This window comes from Lontra canadensis, unplaced genomic scaffold (assembly GCF_010015895.1).
Source record: "Lontra canadensis isolate GAN:19392208 unplaced genomic scaffold, GSC_riverotter_1.0 scaffold1, whole genome shotgun sequence".
Lineage (NCBI taxonomy): Eukaryota > Metazoa > Chordata > Mammalia > Carnivora > Mustelidae > Lontra > Lontra canadensis.
The window spans coordinates 60,874,704-60,899,371 of NW_022630995.1; the positions used below are offsets into that span (position 1 = coordinate 60,874,704).

General features: G+C 56.6%; 1 protein-coding gene across 1 annotated transcript in view; it reads left to right on the top strand.

Moving 5' to 3' along the window:
* WDR1 (WD repeat domain 1) overlaps window positions 1–24,668 on the top strand; it is a 42,638-nt gene that overhangs the window by 9,234 nt on the left and 8,736 nt on the right. The window contains exons 3-11 of the mRNA XM_032855032.1: window positions 3,680–3,770; window positions 8,803–8,950; window positions 9,931–10,111; window positions 17,665–17,742; window positions 18,118–18,198; window positions 18,509–18,742; window positions 21,386–21,473; window positions 22,852–23,008; window positions 24,346–24,433. Of these exons, the coding sequence (XP_032710923.1) occupies window positions 3,680–3,770; window positions 8,803–8,950; window positions 9,931–10,111; window positions 17,665–17,742; window positions 18,118–18,198; window positions 18,509–18,742; window positions 21,386–21,473; window positions 22,852–23,008; window positions 24,346–24,433 (1,146 nt within the window). The remainder of the gene's footprint in view (window positions 1–3,679; window positions 3,771–8,802; window positions 8,951–9,930; window positions 10,112–17,664; window positions 17,743–18,117; window positions 18,199–18,508; window positions 18,743–21,385; window positions 21,474–22,851; window positions 23,009–24,345; window positions 24,434–24,668) is intronic.

The following is a 24,668-nucleotide window of genomic DNA, read 5'->3' on the forward strand; positions in this document are numbered from 1 at the left end:
CCGCCAGGGAGGGGAAGCCCCTGCCCTAGCAGGAATATTCCTTGGTGCACCCGGAATTGGCTTTCTTCCCGTCACTGGCTCATTTCCCCTGTTGCCTAGCCCTGCCCCAAATAAATTACTCACCCAAGTCCTATTCTCCTTGCCTGAGGCAGCAGGAGAGGGAGGGCAAATGAGGGGAGCTGCCGCCAGCTATGGGGTGGAGGGTGTTGGTGCCTTGTGGCCTTAGCTGATCTGGAATGAGCCTGAACTGGCAGGACGACAGTGGGAATGGCAGAGCTATCATTTCTGCCTCTAGTAGCCAGCCTCCTTGTGTGTACTAAGCCGAGGTGGGGAGTTTGCAACAGACCCGGATGAAGTCATTATGCTCAGTTTGGAGAATTTGGCCCCCTCCCTCGCTGGCTTAGTTGTATTTGTAGTTCAGACAAGAGAGATGTCTCATCCAGCCCAGGATTCTGGAGCTGAGCCTGCTGGGGATGACCTTGGGTGTTTCATGCCCCCTGGACTCACCACCCTGACCATTTAGGGGAAGGGATGTTTAGCAAAACTTCTCCCAGGACCAGCGCCTACTCATCTCACATGCCCACCCTTTTAAAAGCAGAGCCCAGTGGGGGTGAGTGCCAGCATGGGTGGTCAGTTGCCCATGGGATGGTTTCTCATCTGTAAAATGGGCTCGTGGTGCCCCCCCGTGTAGAATGTAAGACCCCTCAGTCAGCCTTGAAACACACCTGGAAAGGATCCCGGGGGGGCGGCCTGTCCACAGACCACCTTTGGCCCGCTTCTTTGCAAGGGATTTTGTCCATGTTGGGGTGTTAGGATGAGAAGCACTGATCTGGGCTGGAATGAGTTGGATTCGACAGATGTTAATGGATACCAGGCATCTTCGTTTTATTGAGGCTTAGTTGAGATACAGCAAGATTTATTTGCTGCTCAACGGGACAGATACTCACAGCCCCGTAAACACCACCACAGTGATTTCCAGAATGGCTCTCTTCACCCGTTGCCGTTGGTGGGCTACCTCCATACCTAACACCTGGAAAGGACTAGTCTGCTTTCTGTCCCTGTAAGTTTGCCTTTTCTAGAATGTCTTAAGAAAGGAGTCCTGCAACCCAGTGTTGTCTTTTGTGTCTGACTTTTTCGTAATGCCTTTGTGGTTCACTGGTGTTGCTGGGCGTGTTAGCGTATGCCCCCTTGGTTCCCGGGGCATGTTCCACTGTGGATATAGGGTGGTGTTTCTTCATTGTCTGTTGGTAGACATTGGGGTTGTTTTCTAATTTGGGCTGTTAATGAGTAAAGCAACTATAAACCTTCATGTATGCGTATCTTTTTGTGGACGTGTGCTTTGGTTTCTTGGGTAAATACCGAAGGGCAGGATTGCATATTTGGTGTGTGGTAAGTATATGCTTAATCTCATGAATCACCAGCCAGACTGTTTTCCAGCTCCACCATTTTGCATTCCCACCAGCTACATGGAAACTTCCCAGTACACTGCGCCCCTGTCCTTGCCAGCATTTGGTGACATCAGTCTTCGATCTTCCTGATTCTAGTGGGTATGGAGCGGTATCTTTCTGTAGTTTCCATTTGCTTTTCCCAAAAGGCTAAAGATCTCAAGCACCTTTGCGTATGCCTCTCTGCCATTTATGACATCTTGTTTTGAATACCTGACACCCTTCTAATTTCATTAGTAATTGTTTGTTCCGAGATGGATTAGTTTATGAAGCATGTATATCAAATGCTCACTACCTCACCTTAATGCCGAGTGTTAAGTCTTAGGGTGAAAAGGACTTTGTAACCCCCTCCCCAAAAAAAAAACATTTATTGACCACTGGCTATCTGTGAACTCCTCTGATGGCTGAAGAGATAAATGCACTTGAAGCAGATCGCAGAAAAACTAATTGGAAGCGATGACAAGAAGGTTTGGGACTTCAGGTTTCCCCACTATCCAAAACCAGAGCGTTCTTTGAAACCTCACGTGAGCCAAAATTGCCTGAAGCAAAGAGGCAGTTACCATTACTTTATATGAAAAAGAGTATAGAGTGTTCCTAGACCGCCCCCCCCAAAAAAAATCACCTCTCTTGGCTTTTCTGATACCTTAGGACATGTCTTGCTAACAGATGCATGAAATAAATGGAGAGCCCAGGTGCTCCCAGACATGGCTTGGAGCTCTGGCTGTTTGATACCGAGGTGCTGAGTGTGGCTCCCAGGGAAGGAGCTGGGAGTCACCCCTCGCTGCTCCGGGGTGCCGGCTACCCCAGGCCAGCTCATCTCACCACAGAAACAGGGCTAAATGCTATTTCGGCTTTTTGCCTTTTTTCATGAAAGTGAAAATCCTGTGTGGCATGCTTTCGGTTACTGAAAACCAGTATTAATGTAGGTCTTGTGGAAAAACAAAGTGGCATAGTACAAACTTTGTAAAAGCAGGGAATACCTGCATTGTGTGTCCTGAGTACCTTAGGGAACAAGGTAAATGATTTAAGGGGCATAGGAGGTTTCGTGCAGGAAGTGGCCCTGCAGTTAAGCCTTATAAGTAGGGATCAGAGGGCAGGTGGGATGGTCCTGGCCGGCCAGGGGAACGCCAACAGGGATGCCAGAGGTGGCTGGTGGTGGGCAGGGCTAGAATTTAGGGTCAGCTTCTCTGGTCTCAGTCTGGTAGAGTCAGGGGCTGGGGATCCTGTAGCCGGAAGGCTGAGAAAATTGCAGGCCTCTGACCTTGCAATCAGGTTGGAGAGCAGTGGGGGCAGCTGGGCGTCAGGCCAGATGTTCCTGCAGCAGCAGCCACCTCTAGAAAGCAGAGTGTCCACACTGGAGCCTGATGTGTCCTCAGCCTCCAGCCAGAGGGATGTGGCCTCTTTGAAGAGCAGCGCTTGGTTCATAGAAACCTGACCGCAGGAATGGGGAGTAGATGACCGGGTCTTTATTCCCTCCAGAAAGAAAGCCCAGCCATAGAGACAGATTGGGAGCATCTCAGTGTATGTGTTTCCAGTTTGCTGAGGCTGCTTGAGTGTGTGTGAAAGTGGGGGTGCCGCAATCTTCTTCTGGTAAATCAGACATTATAACCTTCTTGGCGAGTAGTGGTCCCGAATGCCGACCCTGTTCTCGCTGTGAGTCCAGCCAGCCTTCCATCTGGGCTACGAAGCAGGTGATAAAGTCCACACTTCCCGGTGAAGGTTGTGACAGGGGTAGGCTCCCAGTGCTGCGCCCCGCCAGGCTGCTGGAGCTTAGAGCCAGGGCTTTGTTTCGGGCCATCAGCTGCTTGGCGTCCGAGGCAGAGCTGATTCTGAACAGGGAGACCAGCACACACCTGACTCCAGGAAGCTCCCCACCAGGAAGAGAGAATGGTAGACTTTTCTCCCATGAAACTTATCTTGAGTGTATCTTAAAAGTACCTATTTGTACCGTGTCAGGTGCAGAAAAGCAAAGGAAAGACAAGCATCTCCACTTCCACAGCTGCAGACTAAAGAGAAAGAGTTAAAACTACTTCAATTTCTATCACCCAAAGACAGGCAGGCAGGCACTGGGTGTGTGGGCAGGGAGTCATACTGCTGGGATTTTTCTTTATGGAGGTTTTGACTTAGATGTTTGTGCGTGTGTTATTTTTAGCCCCTGAATCTGCTCATCGGGAGAGGGAAAAGCAGTTGACTGCTGCTGCGTTCCTTGTGTTCATTCTGTCTCCTCCCCGCAGAACCCAGCCCTTGCTGACATCTACACGGAGCACGCCCATCAGGTCGTGGTGGCCAAGTATGCACCCAGCGGGTTCTACATCGCCTCCGGAGGTACCTGTGTGTGCGCCTGGCTGGGGTGCGGGGGTGTGGCCCAGGAGTTCCCCAGCCCACCTGGACTCCTGGCTGCAGGATGGTGGGAGGATGGGCAGGGGAAGTGTAAAGGAAGGGGTGCAGGAAGGGGTGCAGCAGGTGATGCCAGTCTGATTAATTTCATTTGGGGCTGACAAGGAAAGTACAAGCCACCAAAAAGCCCCGTTGCAGAACTTCATGGCTGGCGGTGTTCCAGCTGGTTCCAGCTCAGAGGTCAGCAGAAATGCTCATGTGAGATTGGCCAGAGGCCTTTGCAGTAGCTGTATCATGATGTTTAGGAGCTCATTTGTGCGCGCGCGCGTGTGTGTGTGTGTGTGTTTTCTGAGTTGCAGCGTTGTCTTGTGTCACCTTTATTCGTTAGCTGCTCCTTTCCCAGTCCCTGCCAATGCCGGCCTCAGGCAAAGGCTCCATTTCCCTTGGCTTGCTCAGGCCCTCTGCTCTCTCCAGCCAGGCTTTTGTGTGGCTCTGCAGGAGGCTGGCTGGGAGGAGGGACAGAAGGGTCTTTACCATGGTGGATGCTTTGTTCACCTACTTCTTTGAGGCAGATCTTTCACCATTTACAGATGAGAAGGGGAGGCAGCGGGTGTGCACCCCCCCCCATTGACTCACTCATTCCCTCGTTTGCATGCTCAGCAGATAGTGACTGGCTGCTTTACCAGTGCCCAGCCCTGTCTCCAGCCTCAGGGAAAGCCAAGTGAGTGAGCTGCTGTGGGCCTGGGCCTGGTCAGCCTCCCCAGAGAGCAGCAGAGAGGAACAAATTGCTGGGCAAAAGAGAAGGGCTGGGGTTCACATGCCCCATGGCTGGTCTGCGCTGCCCTCCGCCCCTGCGTGGGAGGTGTGTGGGGACCTGTCCCTGCATGGTTTGTCCCTTACTCACTGTGCAGCCTGCTTGGAATAGCTACCTTCCTGGGCCTTGGTTTGCTCTCTGAGAAGCCGAACAGAATCGTGAGCCACAGTGTGTGTGCAATGCTAAGGAGCGTCTTATGCTTATGGTCTCCTGATAGCCTGTGACCGAGGTGTCTGCCACTAAACCTGGGACACACCAGAGAGACAGGCACGCTTGGCTGTTGGCTAAAGCCGGCAGTCAGGCTTGTGTGTGAAGGGCTTGGCCACGAGTCTGGCCCAACGTGGGCACTTAACAATGTTGGTGTTTAGACTCACTCCAACTCAATCTATAAAACTTGCTCTAATTTATATGCCTTGGTTTATTTTAGCCGTGTGATTTGATTTTTTTTTTTTTTTTTTTTTTTGGCCAGCCCTACTTGCCAGCAAAATACCTTTTCCTTGAAAGCCCCAAGATGTGACCCTTTTAAAATCATGTCTTCTCAGAAGAGGAGTATGGTTGGCGAGGGCCCCGCTGCCTGCTTGGCACGGCTTCCTTACCCTGGCTCGTGGAGCTGCAGGCCCAGCTGCTGAAGCACGTGGGAGCCCAGGCCTGCGGTCCACGTCCCGGGGCAGGGCCCTCCACCAGCCAGAATTCTGGGCTCTTCAGATCCTAGTGCTAAATCAATGAGGAAGCCCAGCACAGAGACTGTTGCGAAGGACAGTCCACATAAAGGGTCAGTTGGACGTTCTGCTCTCATAAAGGCGCCCTGATTTGGTGGAGGAACTGAGGGAGGTCTGGGCTACATGCAGATCTAGGCGCTTTTGGGCAGAGATCACATTTACTTTTCTAGCGAGCTGGTCCCTTGAATCGAGTGAAGAGAAGGAAACCTTCATTGCAGAGATTAGGTGCTGGGCTGAAAACAGTATGGTTGTACATAGTTGGGAGGGAGAGAGAGGGAGGCTGAGAGAGGGCTTTGCTCTCTGGCTAAGTGGGTTACCTGGTACCTGGAGTTCCCCACATTAGGGCGGGTATCCCAGTACCTCAGGAGGCCTGTGGCTTGCTCCCAGATGGGGTTCCAGCCCTCTGTGGGACCTATAGGTTTCTGTGAGTCTGAATGGTCTGTGTCCACTGAATGAACCTTCTGGAAAGCCTACTGTGTAAGGAGCTCATGCCGGAGACTGGATCCCCAGCCCTGAGCAAAATGGTCAGTCTGCCCTTGGGTTGACATGGCCCATGGTGTCATGTTTTCTTGCTCAGAACCATTCCCAGGGCAAACCCAGTTCCCTTTTTCTAGCTGTGTCTTCCTTGGGTAATTTTGATGCCACTAGTCTATGCTCTGTGCTCCGTCCCTTGGGTACCCACCAGGGCTCTGTATCCCAGGCTGCCCTCAGAGCAGTGCACCCAGGCCACAGAGAGTCAGGCTTCCTAGGAGAGGGGCCTCTGCCCAGAGGAGAGGAGAACAGGAGAGTTGCTCAGGTGAGGAACGTAGGAAGAGAGGCCAGGCTGTGGAGCTGGCGAGCAGAGGCCTCTGTGGGCACTGGAAGGCCCACCTCACTCCCTGTTGCCGCCCATGTTGCTAAGTTGCTGGGGAGTGGGGGCAGAGTGCAGGTTCAGACTGCTCCCCTTGGTGTAGCATGTTATCTGGAGGGGGAGATGCCTTCCCAGTGAGAGGACAGAAGGAACTCTCTCCCCATCATCTCTGGCTTCTTGCAGGTGTCCTCTGCCCCTGAGCAGGTGTCTTTGTTGTGTCCCCAGCACTCAGCACAGGGCTCGGCACCCATGGACACTTGATCAGATCTTCTGGCTGCACAGGGGCTGCCCTTGTCAGTGGGGCCCGAGCGCCTGGTCCCCAAGCCCCACTTTCTCTTCCTGGCTCTAGCTGCTTCCCAAAAAGAACTAAATGTATGGAAGCAACCTAAGTGTCCCTCAATAGAGCAACAGATACAGAAAACGTGGTGCACATATACAATGGAATCACGATGCGGTTGTAAAAAAGGATGAACCCATGCCGTCTGAGACCCCACAGAGGCCCAGGAGGATGTTAGAGTAAGTCAAATAGCCTGAGAAAGACAAAGGCCATATGATTCCACTTAGAAGTAGAATCTAGGGGGAAAAAAGGATTAAACAAAAGCAGAATCAGACTCTATAAATATAGAGAACACAGGATGGTTGCCAGAGGGGAGGGGCGGGAATGGGGGCAATGGGATACACAGGCTCCCAGGTGTGGAATGAGCGAGTCGGGGGAAAGAAGGGCACTGTCCGGGGAACACAGTCGCAGATGTAGTAGTAGTAGTAGTGATGTCAGGACGGATGGTGGTTACTCCTGTGCTGTGCATAGCATAACTTAGGAACTTGTCAGGTCACTGGGTTGTACACCTGAAAGTAATGTGACATTGTCAGCTCTCCTCAGGAGAAACAAAAGGAGGATTAAATAGACGAGCAGGGCCCACGCAGGAGGTGGAGGGTCTGGTGGGGAGGCCATGGGAAAAATAGCTGGTTCCCAGCCCAGAGAGGAGTCTGAGTGCCCCGCACCCACCTGGGAGCGGGAAGGGGGTGGCCGGCTCCATCCTGGCCAAGAAGATGGGATATGATCAGCCTGAGCTATAGATGCTGATGGGGCCAGACTTTAGAGCCACCTGGGCCGGCCTGAGCCCAGCTGACAATATGGCTTGGTGTGTGCGTGAGCATGTGCGTGATACTGTGTGCACACATGTCCTTCCTGCACACACACTACTCCGCTCCTGGTATTCCAACCTCTGCCTCTTTCCTTTCCTGCTGGCCGGTTCACTAGAGACTGAACTAGTTCCAGGTCATCTTTGCAACTGCCCTCGTCCAGGCAGCCTTCCTGGACCTGACCCAGAGAGGCCCAGCACCCCCAGGGCCCCTCAGGTCGTGCTCTTCACATGGCAGCGAGCCTTCCCTTGTCTGCCCTGCGGACTGTGGGCACAGCTGTTTGCTCATGAGGCAGCGTCTCTGGTGGCCCTTAGTTCCTTCGCTGGCTAGTGATGACCAGCTTGCAGTGGGCGCCTGCTGTGTATCCAGCGCTTGTCTTAGATTTTCCACGTGCTGACTCGTGTCACTTCTCAGTAGCCCCCCCCCCCCCCGAGGTGGCCCTGTCCTCCCTCTCTGGTCGGCACAGCTGTAGGTGTAGGGTGTTGTTTGATGCCCTCAGAGCCCCAGGAAGCCCTCAACTACCTCAGCCCTGTGCCCTGAGCTAGAGGACAGGACCTGTGCTCACAGAGCAGGGGGAGGGTCTATGTGATGTGCTAAAGGGGCCTGGGGACCCTAGGAAGCCCCGGAGCCTCCCTCCTGGGAAGACTGCCCACACTCCAAGCCCAATCTGGGCCAAGGATTTAAGCCTGAGGAGTTAGTGTAAAATCCTCCATCTTCGTGCTAATTTGGGAATTTGGTGCTCTTTTGGAAAGGGCTGTGTGGGGATCAGTCTCAGATCTTGGTGACGGGATCCTGCCTGGAACGGAGGGGTGTGCCTCTCCCTCGGCTCCCGTGTCACTTGGTTACTCATCCCTGAGGAGAGGCGTGGCTTTCTGTCTGGAGCACTACTCTGCCTGCCTGCACCCACCTTGCACGCCTCCCACAACGCTCCTGCGCTCACCTCACGCGTCTGGGCTGTCGGGGGGGTGCGTCACTGTAGATGCGGGGGATGCAGGCGAGTAGCTGGAAGGGAGCCCAGGCGGGGGGCGCAAGCAAGTCCCGGCATGCACCAGCCGCACATAGCTCCACTCCGTTAGCACAGCCACTGCTCGGGAGAGGCAGCTATCACTAGTCTTGGCCCATTTTGCAAACGAAGAAACTGAGTATCAAGTGTTCGGAAAGGTGCCCGATCCCCCTAGGCCATTTAGATGCCCCTGCAAGGAGACCAGAATCAGACCCAGACAGCTGCCTGACGCCTTGGGCTGTGCCTCTGTGTGCCTCAGTGCTCTGGTGCCCACACAGGGCTTATTGTCCCGGGAGTGGCTGGTGAGCTGCAGGGACCCAGTAGTGGGCTTCACAGGCCGCATACTCTGACGGGCCAGTGGCCCATTGTGCTCACTTGAAATGCCACCTGGGGCAGTGGAGCCCCCGGGCCCCGCTGGATGGGCACGCCTCGTGCCCACATCACCCAGGCCCAGGAATGATCACGGCTGTTGCCACCCTTTGTACCCACAGATGTATCTGGAAAGCTGAGGATCTGGGATACCACGCAGAAGGAGCACCTCTTAAAGTATGAGTATCAGCCTTTCGCTGGGAAGATCAAGGACATTGCTTGGACAGAAGACAGTAAGAGGATCGCAGTGGTCGGGGAAGGAAGGGAGAAGTGAGTCTCTGGCCTTGGCGCCTCCCTGCCCATGTGTCTTGGCTTTGCTCTCTTTGTGGGTGCTGCAGCTGGGAGGGGAGCAGTGACCTCTGGGCCAGTTGGGACCGGTGTGTATTGAGGCCCCATGGGGCCAGGCCCTTCTCTTTCTGTCTCTGACATCCTCAGCCCCTCACCTGGAGCGCCAGCTGTCATGCCCACACTCTGGGCAGCAGGAAATGAGGAGGGGAAAGGGAGCACCAGTCTCTGTTGGGGTCCCTCCCCGAATGCCAGCAGCCATACCTGGTTGCAGGGAAGCTGGGTACGTCACCAAAGGTGGTGACCTTCCGAAGGAAGAAGGGCCCGGTGGAGACGGGGTAGGTGTGTCGCAGCGCAGGCTTCCCTCCAGGGCGCCACGGCGGCTTCAGGCACTCGGACTTGGCAGGCGCACATCTCGTCTCCCTTACTCAGAGGCTATTTTTAATGCATGTTCTGGCAGGGGTTAGTTCTGCCAGTTTTTCAGGTCATCCTGTTGGTCTTAAGAATTCAGTTTGCCTCCAGACACAAGGAGGAGCCCCTGCAGTATGTACTTACCAGATGCCAGCTGAGAGCAGGGCATCGTCTCCTTTCTGGTAGGGGGTGGTGGCTGCTGATTACCTTGGTCCTGCCCAGTACAGCCACTAGGAAACCGAGAAGCCACAGGGCTGTTCCCCAGCAGGTGTTTCTAAGGGAACTTCCACATGGGAGACTTGTTGGCCCTGGGCCATACAGATGCGGACATCCAGTCCCTTCCCAGAGGCACTTATTCTCGGATTCTTTGACCATCACCGCACAGAGCCAAAACCACAGTGTCTCCGGTGTTGGCTCCTTTGGCGAATGTGCATGAAGTGTGGCTGTGAGCATCCCCGCACTGTACCACCCCACGTACTAGCCTCCCAGCTGCACACATCTCATCAGCCGTCCCCAGGGTTGATTGTTTTCTTCCTGTGACTCTCTGGGTGAAGGTTTGGAGCTGTCTTCCTGTGGGACAGTGGCTCTTCCGTGGGCGAGATCACTGGACACAACAAAGTCATCAACAGTGTGGATATCAAGCAGAGCAGACCGTACCGGCTGGCCACGGGCAGTGACGATAACTGTGCCGCATTCTTTGAGGGGCCACCATTCAAGTTCAAGTTCACAATTGGCGTAAGTGGACGTCCCCCTGGGGATGGTTTGCATGTGAAACCAGCAGTCTAGACCTGCGGGGTTGTGAGCACGTGCCGTTTATGCTGTGGTGTATAGACAGAAGTGGGGTTTGCAGGGGAACATCCTGTGATGGTGGGACAGCACATTAGCCCCAGGCCGACGTGGCCATGCCCTCAGGCCAGAAGGGCTGCTTCTGGCAAGGAGGGACCCGTCCTGGGAAATGTGTGTGTTTCTGGGGTTGTGGGGTAAATGAGCGGATCTCTGATGGCCTGTGACCAGGGGAGCATCCTGGCCTAGAGGAGCTTTGTCAGAAAGGGGTGGCCCAGGCTTGGCTCTGGTTCTGCCAACTCAAGACCTGCTGGTGAGCTTCCAGGGACACCAGATTCGTCTCCTCTGGTGAGATGATGAGGGCAGGGACACAGATGGAATGTGACACTCGATGAGAGTTAGATGCTTTGCCTGTGGAAGACACATGTCAAAACACCTTAACAGAGTGTCCCAGCTCTGCTCCTGCTCCCTAGTTGGGACAAGGGTCTGAACCTCAGCCTCACTTTTCCTATCTGCAAGGTGGGTGTGGGGGTATTAATAATAGTGCATTTTAACCATGAACTTAACTGCACAGCTGCCCACGGGTCCAGAGCAGTTCTCAGTCCTACCTCATTGAGGATTAAATGAGAGAATGTCCTTCAAGAGGCTCCTCGGGACCACTGTTTACTTTGATGACTGAACACAGTGACTCATAAACCAGGCAGGGTGTGGCTGGAAAGGATGATGCCACTTCCTCAGCGGGTCCCCATGGGGTAGGACTCGGGCAGTGGGCAGAATTTCCAGTGCAGATCTTGGCTCGGGGATGGAAGAGCTCTGCAGGGCTTCCCTGTTGGTGAAACGGACTCCGTTCTGCCCCCAGGGCCCCTGAGTGGGGCCAGGCGGCTGCGTGGAAAGCCCCATGGGGTGTGCAGCTCAGAGCTCCTTTTGCAGCGGTTCTTGTGGCCATCTCCTGTGGCTGCTGCCCAGTTGGTAGGTGGTGGGGGTTTTGTCGAAGGCTGTGTTCAAGGTCACTGTTCACTGAGTGCAGATCAAGGTTCCGTGGGATAAGTCAGATAGCTAAACGTCGTGCCTTGCACCCAGGAGAGAAAGGAGGAGGGGATGGGTTTCTGTGGCAACAGGATGCTGTCTTTGCTTATCTCAGTGAAGCTGTCCCTATCTCCAAGTCCCCCCTCCTCCTCCCTACTGTTTGATGTCACTTGGATGTGATCTGGGCTATGGGCCAGTGAGGCTCCTCTCCCTGCCCCAGGAAGGGTCACTTCCCCTTTGCAGATGTAGATTAAACCCAGCCAGGAGCAGCGCAGCGGCCAGTCAGCAGAGCCAGGTTTGCGCCCAGGCAGCCCGAGGCTGTGACTTCAGCACTCTGCCAGCCTTCCCTCTGCTCACCTGGGGACTTGGCTGGAATAATCTTTCTCTTTTTGTTTTCCTTTCTAACGTGAGAACACAGCCCTCACCCCAGCACCCCAGCCCAGGGCTATCAGGTACAAACATTTCCCCCTGCCACTTGTGTCCAGGGTGGGCACACAGCTTGTCGTCAGGTCTGCCTGTGGAGCCTATCACCCACGGGTCCTGCTTCTGGCCCTGGCTGCAGATCAGGAATGGAGGACATTGGATGGCAGCCCAGCACCACAGCTGGCTGGCTCTGTGACCGTTGGATGGGCCAATGGTGTGGCTCGGTCCCTTTGTGAGACAGACAGGATGGTGATGGCCATTCTCCTATGGGAGGATATAAGATGCTGGTGAACAGATTGGAGTGTCCACGAGGAGATCTTCGGGTGCTCCAGATAGGCTCAGGTGGCCAGCAAATGAAGGATGGGGAGAAAAGTGTTCGGGGCCCTACACACACCCAAAATGACCCGTTAAGTGTTGACAACTGTGTAGATCAGTCTGACTTAGGCATGTGCATCTCCCCTGGAACCGCAGAGCCCCAAAGGGCACCTGCCATGGGTGGCTGGCTGCCTGCCCCCCTAGGCTCCAGCTTCTCCCCGTCTCTCCCTCTGCACCATGTCTGAGGCTGTGGGACGAGGACTGAGCATGTCAGGAGCACAAGGGGTTGAGCTCAAGTTGCTGCCGTGAGAAAGACCAAGTTGTGTCTCCATTTCAGTAAGTGCTAGAATAAGATGCTGGTTGTGCTTGTGCCCAAGGGGAGGTGAGGGCAGGGTTTCGGATAAGCCAGAGTGCCTGAACATGCTCAGGTCAGCCCTCCCCGGCCATCCTGCTGCCCTACATGGGGGTGCTGGGTAGCTTTTCTCTTTGGTTCTTGAGCTTATCTGTGTAAACCAGTCGCTCATGTTGTACAGTAGGTGTAGACTCCTGGCTCCTGGGGAGCTGAGTAAGGACCCACTTCATCCGGAGCCAGCCAGGCCCTCGGGCTGTCAGGTCAGCGTGACTTTTCCTTTGCCTGGACCTGCGATGGGCTCCAGAAGCTGCAGAAAGATGAGGTGAAGGAACCAGCACTGGAATAGGCTCTGGCCCCCCCTCATTTCAGAGGCCATGGGCCACCTTGGGCAGATGACATCCCAGGATTGTAGGGGACCAGCTGTGGGATGGAGGCTTGCAGCGTCTCTGTTTCTGCTTCGTGCTGGCTTTCTGTGGCAAAGGTTGAGGTTCCCTTGGAGGACCCAAGAAAGAAAGGGCAAGTTTGCCCTCGCCTCCTCCTGCTTCTGCAGCAGGAATTTCTTCCTGCCGAGCACGTCCCTGTGACCAAGGCGCGACTAGCAACCCACAGGCACGTTGGGCAAGGTTCAACACCTCTCTGGCCTTGCCCTTTTTCATCGGGGACAACCACAGACTCCCCTTCCAGAGCAGGCACCCGGGAGGACTACGTCCTCAGCCTATCCTGCAGCCAGGTGTGGTGGTCTGTAGGTTACTTTGTCTAACTCAGTGGTTGCTTAGGAGGCACTCATGAGGCCCAAGCCTGCTTGTCCAGGCTGTGGTCGTGTGATCTGGAAGTGGAAACTTCCTGCCTGAGCTTCTGAGGGCGGACAGAGTCCACCTGTGGCAGAGGGGACACCTGGTCTCTCCTCTCCAGCCGGGCGTGCTGTGCAGCATGGTCAGCTGCTCTAGGAGCAGCTTTCTCCAGCCACCTGTGGTCTCACCTATCATAGGCGGCGCCAAGCTGGGGGGATGGGGTGTCCCACTTCCTTTGGCACAGTGGAGGTGAGTTGAGCTAGAAATGTGTCTTGGCTGTTATTAGAGGCATTGCCTTTCAAGGCAGTTAAGTAAAATTGGACCTCTGCTATGCAAGATTTTCTGGGGGGTGTTTTTCCTGTTTCCTGACTCTAAGAAGGGCAGAACACCCCGTGTCAGGCCTTCAGTGTGTGTCAGGTGCCTGCTTTGGACAGGCTCTGGCCTGGGCCCGCAGAATGTTCTGCCTTGTCCTTAACCGTTCTGCCTTCTGTCCTTCTATCTGCTGGTCTCGCTGTTCAGAGAGCTGTGGGTGCGTTAGTCCTGGTCACGTTGGGAGTCAGCGGGATAGGTCTCCTTCCCTCCATTTCCTTCCTGGTCTGCTCCTGCACGGGCTGTGGCTGATGGTGGGGCGGTGGCCAGATAAGCCTTCTGCCCCTTCCTCTGGTCCTTTTTCTGCAGAGGAAAGTGGTCGCTGAGCCAGTCTGTCCAGGTGGCAGGAGAGGCAGGCAGAGGATGGGGATCACTTTTGTGTCTCAGCCACGCTGAAGCAGGCAGAGGGTATGCTGCTCCCCCTCCAAGCACTGGACAGGGGAGACTTCCCAGAGGGAGAGGAGGTCAGGAGTGGAGGGGGTGGTCGACTGAAGGAGTGAGGCAATGTTGCAGTTGAGGACGGAAACCCACTTTCAGAGCACTGACTAAAGGTGCATGCTGTGTGCTGAGGGAGGATGAGGAGGTGGGCCCAGGCATCTGAGCCTGTTTCTCCCTCCATGAGTTCATGACAGAGAGCAGGACAGGTGGGCAGGGCACTGTGCTGTGAGAGTTAGTAGCAGTTGTATGTTCTGGGGACAGCTGGGGCCAGTGAAACCAGGGAGGGCTCCCAGAGGGGACACCTGAGCTGACCAGCTCATCTGCCTATGCTCGCTGGAGTCAAGCCACAGAGCTCTGGTGGTGCTCTGACCCTGTCGGTGACGGGGGCTCAGGTATGTTACTTATTACGTAATGGCTTCACAGCTCTTCTCAGTGTCAAGAGGGGGTGATGATGGGGGAGGGATAATGACAGTGGGGGTTCTTGGGAGGATCCGCTGACACAGGGCTCCACTGAGAGTTGGCTGTGACTAATGGGTGGACAGGTGTCGATCGGACACCAAGGGCCTTCCACATCAGGGAACGGCCTGAGGGACCTAGGCCTGCGGGATGGTGCTGCGTCTCCTCCAGGGAGCGTGGGGAGGTGAGGGCCAGGGGCTGTGAGCCCCAGACCAATAGGTGGTGGCTGGGTTGAGCAGCCGGAGGAAGGAGGAAGCCCCACAGGTGTGTGAGCCCTCCCCATACCCCTCCCCGCCTTGATGTTTCCCCAGACCCCTTCCTTTGTACTCAGGCCTCACCTCCCTGTGGAACAGGCTATTTTTAACCCTCACTTTTTTGGTTAATGAGCCGTTCACTGCTGTTTTCCTTTACGTGGGCTATTTCAGGAGCAGACATCAGTTTCCTACTCATTTGGACTCTTGGCTCAAGCTGCAGGAAAAGCTGACAGGAGTTTCTAAAGCCAAAGGCCTTGGTTCACACAGTGCCTGGTTCTCTGGGGGCATCCGCTGTTTCTGGCCCTCACTAAACCCAGGCTTTCCCACAAGCTTGCCTTGTTCCAGAGCCTGGGGAGTGATGTGCAGCATTCTTTCGGGGAGGAGGGCCATGAGCCCATCGTGTGTGATGTCCCCTTCCCATCAGAGATGCTGAGTGCGGTAGGGAGTCAGGATTCCCGAGAGAAGGCGGCCAGAGCAGAGGGCCCCTTCTGAGGAGAGGCAGCGGCCTCATAATGGGATCGCTCGGGCCGCTGGGTGGACATGTGCAGGTATTGAGCTGAGTGTTTGGTGCTGCCCTTCAGGAGGGCATCCTGACTTCTGTGAGCTGGGCTTGGGATCCAGGGATGTTCCTGTTCTCTCAGGGAAGCAGCGAAACTGGAGTTCGTTGTGCGGTGGAACTGAGTAGTGGCCAGCCGCCTATCTCATGGCATATTCCTTATGCCCGGTGAAGGGGGCCGGCATTGTGCTGTAGTGACCCCTATAGCCGGAGTTCATTCCATTTCTTGTGCCCTCTTTTGGCATCCAAGTTCTTGGGGAGCCCAGGTGGCTCCCTCACAGCCCTGGGCGGATGGCACCATGGTGGCATTTGGCCTGGGGAGGGAAGATCTGACCCAGGTGCTCCCTAGAGCCAGTGCAGCCAAGCCTAGAGATCTGGAAGAGAAACCAGAGCCCCAGGTTCTCTCTGGGCCTGGTTGTCTCCTCGGAGGGGTCTGGAGGTTCCCCAAGGCCCTTGGGGTGGTAAGGTGGTGAGTGACAGGTGGCCATGAGGGAGACAGAAGCACCCAGGAGGGCTTGAGAGATCCCAGCTTGGGAAGCAGACTCCTTCCACTGCGGTTTGGCTTGGCAGATTGCACCTGCTCTAAAACACGGAGGCCAGACCTGGGAGCAGGGAAAGTCAGCCCTCACCCAGATGAGCGCACACTATAAACCCGGCCATGGCCTTGTCACCCTGCAGGCCTGACCTGGCTGAGGCTGGGCCCCGGGAGTGAGGTGGGTGGCATGTTAGTAGTGGGAACTGCCTCCCGGCGGTCCCAGAACCAGGGCCAAGTTCAGGCTGAAGCCGTGAGCCCGTCATACCTCCGTCATGAGCACCGGTGATGATGCCCCAGAGGACAGGCTCTTGAGTCAGAGCCAAGTTGCAGCCCCATGATTGTGCTTGCCGAAAAGAGATAGGAAGGCAAGCCAGCTTGGGTGGCTCACCAGTGTCACTGCGCTCGGAAGGCTCAGGCTTTCCTGTCCCCAGCCCTGCAGGGGAAACCCCCTGAGGGAGAGGAAGTGCTGCCTGCTTCTAGCCTTGTCAGCTGAGGGGAGCGGTGGGATTGCTGAAGAGCAGCATGCCGGGCTGGCTCCATGCTCCAGCTCTGGACCGAGGCTCGTGGGGCTTGAGGGGCCTGGCCTGGAAATGTCCTCCAGCAGAGATCACAGTCTCCTGGCTCCGAGGGACGGAGCTGCCTGCAGCAGGGAAACCCCACTGAGGCGAGACTCCTCTGCTCAGCCTCCCAGGTGGACTTTACAGACACGTGGATTCCTCTGATCCTGGCCTGTGGCTTCCCTCCTCAGGATCCTGGCCCCGATTTCTCCTTCCTGGCCTGAGCTGCTTCGCCAGTGCAGTAAGCACGGTGTCCTTGAAGGGCTCTTCCTCTGGGAGTGTCACAGACGGGTGTGCCCCGTGCCTGTTCCTGGGCTGCCGTAACAAGGGACGACAAGCCAGGGGTTCAGCATGGGTTTATTCTCGGTTCCAAAAGCCAGAGCCTGAGCTTCCCATATCCGCAGGCTGGTGTTCCCCCGACTCCGTTGGCCCGAGGGGCACCCTCCCAGTCTGCCTACGTCTTCACGGGCTCTTCCCCCACCCGCTGTCTGTCCCAGTCTCCCTCATCACAGTGCACCAGTCACTGTAGTGGGGCCGCCCTAACGACCTCATCATACCTCGACTGCATCCGCATAGACCCTCTTTCCTGAGGTTTCCATTCACAGGTGGCACAGTTTCAGCCCGATTCAGCCCCTCACTTGACACAGACACACATGGAGCCTTCGCACGAGAGGCTCCTGACTTAAGTGGACTTGTGCTTGGCCTCAGGGGATGCTGTGGGGCAAGTGATGGGCAGTTAGGTGTTTATGCCCCAGGAGCCCTTAACCCTCCCTGCTTTGAGAAGAGCTAATATTATTAAGTTCACTGAAGGGGTGTTTCTTGAAGGTAGGGGAGGGGGCATGGGGCATTTAGAGGATGTTTTCTTATGCAGACCCTCGATGGAGGAGAGAATGAATCTTTAGGAAAGGAAATCATCCCTGGAGGTCATCTGGAGTCTTAGTCCCTAGAAGTGCAAGACCATAGTTTAATTTCTTTAAAATCTCAGTTGTTAACTCCGCTCCATCCCGACCCTTCCCAGTACCTGCTGTGTGCTTATCCCTGGAGACTCGGGGAAGAGTCCTAGGGTTCTGGACTTGAGCTACCTCTGGGGCCCTGAGGGAAGAGAGCCAGCCCTGTCAGGGCTTTGTCTGCTCTGCAGATTGAGGGTGAGGGGAATTCATGCATCCCATCAAGCATGGGGTTGGGAGGCCTAGCAGGGGACAGCCTGGGCACAGATGGGCCTGGGCCAAGGCAGGCGGGCTGGTGAGTCCTCCTGAAGACCTCCTGGTGAGTCAGGAGCTACTTTGGGAGTATTCTGTTTAAGGGCCGAGGTCTTCCTGTGGGCTGACCATTCACACTGGAAGCTGGAGCAGAGGTTTGAAGCAGACTGTGTTTCATAGAGAACTTTCCAGAACCTCCTGTCATCAGGTGGATAATTGTGCTCTTTCCTGCAGGACCACAGCCGCTTTGTCAACTGTGTGCGATTCTCTCCTGATGGGAACAGATTTGCTACGGCCAGCGCCGATGGGCAGGTGAGGGCTGGGGCCTGGGGGCGGTGGGGGCTCATTTGATCACTTCCCAGCTCTTCAGGGCAGGCTAGCCTCCCAAAGCCAGTCTTTCCAGTGGGAACTAGCTCTTTTCCTCCATCCCGTTCCTGGAAGGCGCTCAGTTCCCAGGCTGCGTCATCACAGCTTGGTGCGTACCCCCCCCACCCCCTGTTCCTATCTCTCTCCTTTTAAATGGAGCTGGAAACTCCCCCGTTTAGCACGTTTTTCAGATTCCTTTTTTAAGAGTCACAGTAGCAAGCTCTTGACGGTAGAGCAGGGACGGGGAAGAGCTCATCTTGCGTGCCAGCTGGTGAGCGCCTCCTCCCACCTGTGACCCACGTGTGTGTTATTCTTTGAAAGATCTACATCTACGATGGAAAGACGGGAGAGAAAGTGTGTGCCCTGGGAGGTGGCAAGGCTCATGACGGAGGCATTTACGCTGTGAGTATGGATCCGTGGTGTGTGACCGTGTCAGCGACCGTTGTGGGGCCGTGTCCGTGAGTGCAGTGGTCAGTACACAACTTGAAGTTAGAACCATGAAGTGGAGGGGGTGAAGTGGAGAGCTTCAGGATCACACAGAAGGGGTGTCGTAGCTTGGAGAAGCCAGTGGCTGGAGCAGGGGCCTGGACACCTGGTCCCCCCAGCCGTGGCTTCTCCCTGCTCAGAAATGGGGGCTTTGGGCAGGCTGCTTTCTGAGGCCCCTTCCCACTCTGTGTTCTCTGATACCTGGCCCGCTGTTTCATTTGAGTAGATCAGTTGGAGCCCTGATAGCACCCATTTGCTTTCTGCTTCCGGAGACAAAACCTCGAAGATTTGGGATGTCAGTGTGAACTCTGTCGTCAATACGTTTACAATGGGCTCCACCGTTCTGGACCAGCAGCTGGGCTGCTTGTGGCAGAAGGACCACCTCCTCAGCGTCTCCCTGTCTGGGTACATCAACTACCTAGACAAAAACAACCCCAGCAAACCCCTGCGGGTCATCAAGGTAAGGCTGCGCCGGCAGCCTGTGGGGTGGTGGAAAGGGCTGTGCGCCCATTGAGGAAAAGGGAGAGCCTGCGGGAGGCCGAGTGGGGGACCCACCTTGGGGGTTTGGTCAATGGCAGGAGGCTAGTTGCTTTGGGGTGTGTGTTTAGCAGAAGTGGAAGGCTGGTGCCGAGCTCCCCTTAAGCTTCTAGAAGCACTGGGGGCTCAGGGCCTTGGGTCTGTGGACAGTGTCCCTCCCCCTGCTGTCAGGAGTCCCTGTGTCCTGGGGTGAATAGCCTCCTTCAGGTAGGAGCTGACAGCTGGAACGCAGAGAGCCTAAGGGACGGCCGGGAGGCCTGGGGACTGGACCTGGGTGGGCACTGTGTCTCATTTGAACGTGGGATGGAGTGTGAGGAGGCCTGGAGTGTTACGTGGTTGGAGGAGGAAAGGCACATGGGAAGGAACAAGTTTGGAGAAACAGGTAGCTCCTGAGGTTCAGAGGCCTTGAGTGGTGGGCCAGGAGTTTGTGCAGCCACGAGTGATGAGAGGTGGTCAGACCCCAGCCCAGCTGCCGTCCTGTCACCTGGAGGGCTTCCTCAGGGCGGCTGGTGCCCAGGGTCTGCCCTGGGGACTCCTGCTTCAGGGGGGGTGGGAGCATGCCTCCTCCCTGCATCAGCCCTAGTGGTCTTGATACCTCAGGAAGCCAGCAGCCCAGCAAGGACCTAGGAGGTCCCTGAGGACAGGGCTGGCTCTCGTGCCAGTCCCTGTAGACACTGCTTCTGCCTGGAGTTGATGGAGACAGTTGCCCAAGGTGGGAACTGCTGTGTCTCATTCAGAAGGGGATGTGGCTTGATGAGATTGAAGAGGATTGATGTGGTAACACGGCAGTATCTCTCCTCACTTTGGGTTCCATGCCTGCTGTCATGCTTCCCCCGGCTTGGACCTAAGCACGGGGCTTTGCGGCCTCCTCCTTGATGGGCCCCTGGCTGGCACAGTGCCTGTATTGTGCAGGTGTGTACAGCCTGGCACAGAGCCGGGGGGCACGCACAGCACAGTCCCTCGTCTGGGCCTCTCTCTAGATGGGATGGAGAGAGATTCCTTAAGAGGTTCAGGCGTTGTTGTCAGCCCACTTGGGCCCAGAAGAGCAGTTTCCCACTGGCCACTGAAAGCACGGAAACTACAAGCTGGGCTTCTGTTCCTCCCAGGCCAGGTCGCGGAATCTTGCAGGCTTTTACAGTCAGAAGTCAGAAAGTCCTCCCCGTTCCCGTTCCCGCCACAGCAGTGTGCGTGAATCCCAAGGGGTCCTTGGTGCTGATCTCGCACTGCAGAGGCATCTGAGCCACATGTGGGTGCCCCAGAGAAAGCTGGAGTTGGAATAGCAGTTCTCAGCCCTCCTGCTCATGGAGATTGAAAGAGGGCTGGATCCCTGGAGACCCTGAAGGAAGACCAGGAGGCCTTGGAACTGGACTGGCCTCAGAGGGATTTGGTCAGAACCTGTAGGGATGGCTCTATCTGTTGGTACCCCTGACACCCGTGGGCATTTTGCTGTGTATCTGGAGCAGCAGTTCTCAAGCTAGAAGGTCCGTGAGAGGCAAACACGTGTGGTGGCTGGGTCCGTCTAGACACCTGCGGGGCACGTGTTAACTCACAAGTGCCTGGGGAATGCTGTGGCCCCAGGCAGGGCAGGTGCAGGTCCTGAGTCAGGATGTGCAGGGGGGATGCCCAGTAGGGCTGATCTGGTCTGAGGACCACGCTTTAAGTATCAGGGCTGGCGGGACTCTGTCCTAGAAGGAGACAAGAGGTGGAAAGGACCCACTGTGTCCCCTGGAACTGTGTGTACCTTTCTTGGAAGTTTTTTGCCACAGTGTGGCAACAGGCGGAACTTGCAGATTGCTCGGGAAGCTCCTGGGGTGAGGCCTGTGCAGAATTGTGCCACCTGGCTGCAGAGCATTGCTGAGAAAGACCAGACAGAGACCGCCCACCCCAGCCCCCAGGAGCAGTTATAGTGAGGTTATGTGTTCCCTAGTAGCGAGGGACTGGCTACAGAGGAATCGGCTCTGCCCCCCACGTTGCCAGTGAGGGAGGTTTTGGGGGTCAGGGCCCGCCAACAGCTTGGGTGGGGAGGGGCGTGTTGGGAGAGAAGAAGCTGCCTCACAAGCTAGGAGTCAATGCTTGGGTTGTACGTTCCAGTTTGGGGAGAGAACAGACAGTAGAACCCGGGACTGTCTGGGTCTCTGAGTGGCTAGGAGGTCTCCCTGGGTCCTGGGACCATCTGGGTCCCTGCAGGGCCCAGATGTGTGCCCACCTGCCTCTATGAGCGATGGACCCCCCTGGGCTGATCCTGCTCACTGCTGCTTCCCGTCCACGGGGGCTCAGCTTGGGACTGGGGCTCACTTGGCTGGGGTTGAGGTTGGGTCCTGGGAGGGAAGGGCTGCGTAACGAGGTTTTGCCAGATGGGCGGTCAGCTGAGGAAGAGCTGGCCGAGGGTCACATAGGGGGTTTTCGGGCACACGGGGCTTCAGGGTGTTGGCACAGACAGGCGCCGTGGTGTGGAGGGCCTTGTGCCTCGTCGTCCCTCGGGGGGCAGTCAGTGGAGGGAGGCTGGCAGGTGGCAGAGGCAGGATGGCGTGTTCTCCGCTCACCTGTTCCGTCCTCTCCTGTGCAGGGTCACAGCAAATCCATCCAGTGTCTAACGGTGCACAAAAACGGTGGCAAGTCCTATATCTACTCCGGGAGCCACGATGGACACATTAATATCCTTTGACTCACAGAGCTGGCTCTGGGGCCACTGGCAGGACAAGTGGGAATGTTCTGTCCCTGTGGAGCCGGAGGCCAGGGCAGCAGCAGGGCTGCAACCAGAGGGTCGTGTCCACACTGAGGTCCCTGGCTCCGGGCTGCAGCCTTGACCCGATGGATTGCTTCTTTGCAGCTCAAAGGGGCTGATAACTGCATCGAGCTGCTGCTCCCACCTGGGCCCCTCGTGCCCCCCAGTCCCTCTCACAGGCCGGGAGTCAGGAGTCTGAGGATTCAGCAGGACCTAGAACCTGTGAGTACTCGTCCCGTTGAGAACAGAAGCCCAGCATGCTCCAGCGCTTTCCCCAAAGTCACCCCACTGGTCGGTAGCAGCTGGAACTGGAACTGGAACCTTCCTTCTGTGTTTCTTTGCGGTCCCTCAAGACTTTCCCTGGAGGCATGTGAAGCAGCCCTTACAGGCCACCCCCACCCCCGTGTCTGAGGCCTGGGGCTCCCCCTCCTCCCACAGCATCCTCTGGGGTGCTGGGGTGCAGGCTGACGCACCCGTTTTCACGAGAGAGCTCCGGCTAGGGAGTTGTCCCTATGACCCTGGGGTAGGAGGGCGGAGAAGTCACCCTCTACCCCCTTAAATGTGAGGAGGGGAGTGTATGGTATGTGCCCCTCCTGGAGCGGGGTGTTGGTCTGCAGTCAGGCCGTCTTCAGCTGCCCTGCATTGCTCCCCTCCTGGTGTGACGCCTCCTCTTCCAGATCTTCCCCAAGCACAGCGCCGGGGCAGCCTGGCGTGTACTCCAATGCTCAGGTATCTAGGTTTCCTCATGTATCAGGCACTGGGGTCTCCATCACAAGAGCCTGTCAGCCGTGGAGCATACCTGTGATGCTCCAGAGGCAACGATAATCCTCAACTTGAAATGAGAACCGTCCACTCACTCACAGCACCCCTGCCCCATGAGCACCTCCAACTCACAGCGTGCAGACCATCCCTGCCAAGGTTGGGCGGCCCCGGGCGGTTCCCAGCTGGTCATCCTCTGAGCAGGGAGGCGCAGCCAGCCTCCTGCTCATGGTCCCGGGCTTCCAGCACAGATGGGCTGTGGTCCATGGGCACCATTAGCCAGTGGGAACCCGCACACTTCTGTGCCTGGCTGCTACAGGGGGTCCCCGTGCAGGGGGTCCAGCCGGACTGCTCCTCACGCAGCGTGTCCTCAGTGGTCCGACCAACCATCACCAGAACATCTGTTCTGGAATTCGGATTCAGACTTGCCGTGGACTTCCCCTCAGGCCCCGTGTTCACAGTCTCATCCTGAGTGAGGGGCGGCCAGGCGTCCCCGGCGGGGCCCGCACTGTGTCCTGGAGGCAGCTTTTCCTTAACCCCCGCCCCACATTACTGGGATTCAGAGACAGGGGAGAACGACGCCTTCGCCGGAAAGGGCCACACAAACCAGGTGTCCAGGATGACGGTGGACGAGTCTGGGCAGTTGGTGAGCTGCAGCATGGACGACACGGTGCGCTATACCAGCCTCATGCTGAGGGACTACAGGTGAGGGCTGCCCGGGGCCCGGTCCGCAGTGCACCCCAGAAGAGGGGCCCTCTGCCCACATGGCTTCTGGCTCAGTGGCACTTTGCTCTCCTCACTGCTCCCCCCAACTGCTCCTCCTGTGGCCAGGCCCTCAGCCAGGGGCTGCATGAGAGTCCAGGTGGCCCGCATGGACAGTGACCTGTGTAGACTCTGCCTGGGAAACCTCTCAGCCCAGATGCCCTCCTCCTGCTGTTCTCTACAGCGGAGGAGGGTGACAGTGGGGCCGGCCTTGCAGGCGGCTGGGAAGGCCCAGCAAGGCCCTCATGGCCTCCTGGCACGTGGCAGGTGCTCAAAAGGACACGTAGGCACCAAGGTGCTTTGAGGAAGCGGCCGTGTTGTTTGGTTTGGCTCCGGTGCCTTGAATTGGCTGTCCTTGGCACCAGGAGGGTAGCTGTGACCCAACTGCCATTTCCTGTGCAGAGTGAGGAGGGGGTGAGCAGGGTCTGCTTCGTTGAAGGACAGACTGGACACCTGCAGCCGTACCCTCCTTCCCCTCGCTGAGGCAGGGGACTCCAGGAGGACGTGTGACAGGCCTCACCTGCCTGGCGGGACTGGGCACTGGGAATTGGTTGAGCCTTGTGATGTGTGCAGAAATTGCCCCACAGCCTGGCTTCCAGGCCCCAGCTATTCTCTCTGTACTGCTGCCCCATGGTGACCCTGAATTAGCACGGCCCACACGAGAGCCTTCCCGCTGCGTGCACTGCTGCACCCTCGGCCTCCTCAGGGAGAGACCCCCGGGGCAGAGCCACAGCTGGTGACCTGAACCGCAAGGACCCCATGCTTGGTCTGGTCACATGGGATTTTTTTCCTTCATTTACTGTTTTCAAGAAGTTTTTGTGTGTGTGCAAGATTTCCAGGGCTTGTTTTCACAGCATTAACCAAAAACAAAGACATGATTTTCATCCGTGAAAGTTTCTGATTCTTCAGAAGAGTCACCCTGCTGAGCAGAGTGGCTTGTGACCGTGGGAGCGGGAGGTGGGCTCAGTTCCATCTGTAGCTGTGGATCCCCAGGGTCTGTGGCCAGTGGACTCAGGACGAGAGTGGGGTGGAGTTCCCTGGGGGCGTCACAGCTATTCCACAGGTCATAGCGACTAGAGCGCTACCACCCCCCGCCCTGCTCCCTGCCCCCGCTTAATTTCCGATCTCTCCCTAGAGCTGAGGATCTCTTTCTCTCACTGGTCCTGGGTTTTGGCTCATGACTCCCTCAGTGCAGGTGGATGGGCATCTCTGAGTGTGGGCTTAACACACATGCTGAGCTCTGTGAGGTTGACGTAACATGTTTCCCTTGTCTCCACCAGCGGGCAGGGAGTTGTGAAGATGGACGTCCAGCCCAAGTGCGTGGCTGTGGGCCCCGGAGGCTATGCCGTAGTCGTCTGCATCGGGCAGGTACGGCTTGCCTCAGAGTGGTGGGGAGCACCAGCCAGACAGCTGAGCGGAGCTGGCGGGTGCGGCATCTAACCTCTTGCCTCCGGTGCGGCGGGAGCTCTGCTGCATGTCTGTCCAAGACCCGCGTGCACACACATTGAGTCACTTGGTCAGCAGTTCTCTCCGGTAGCACGGCATCCTCCGTATCCTACAGACACGGAGGCAGGGGAGGACTAGTTGCTTGCCCCAGTCCGCA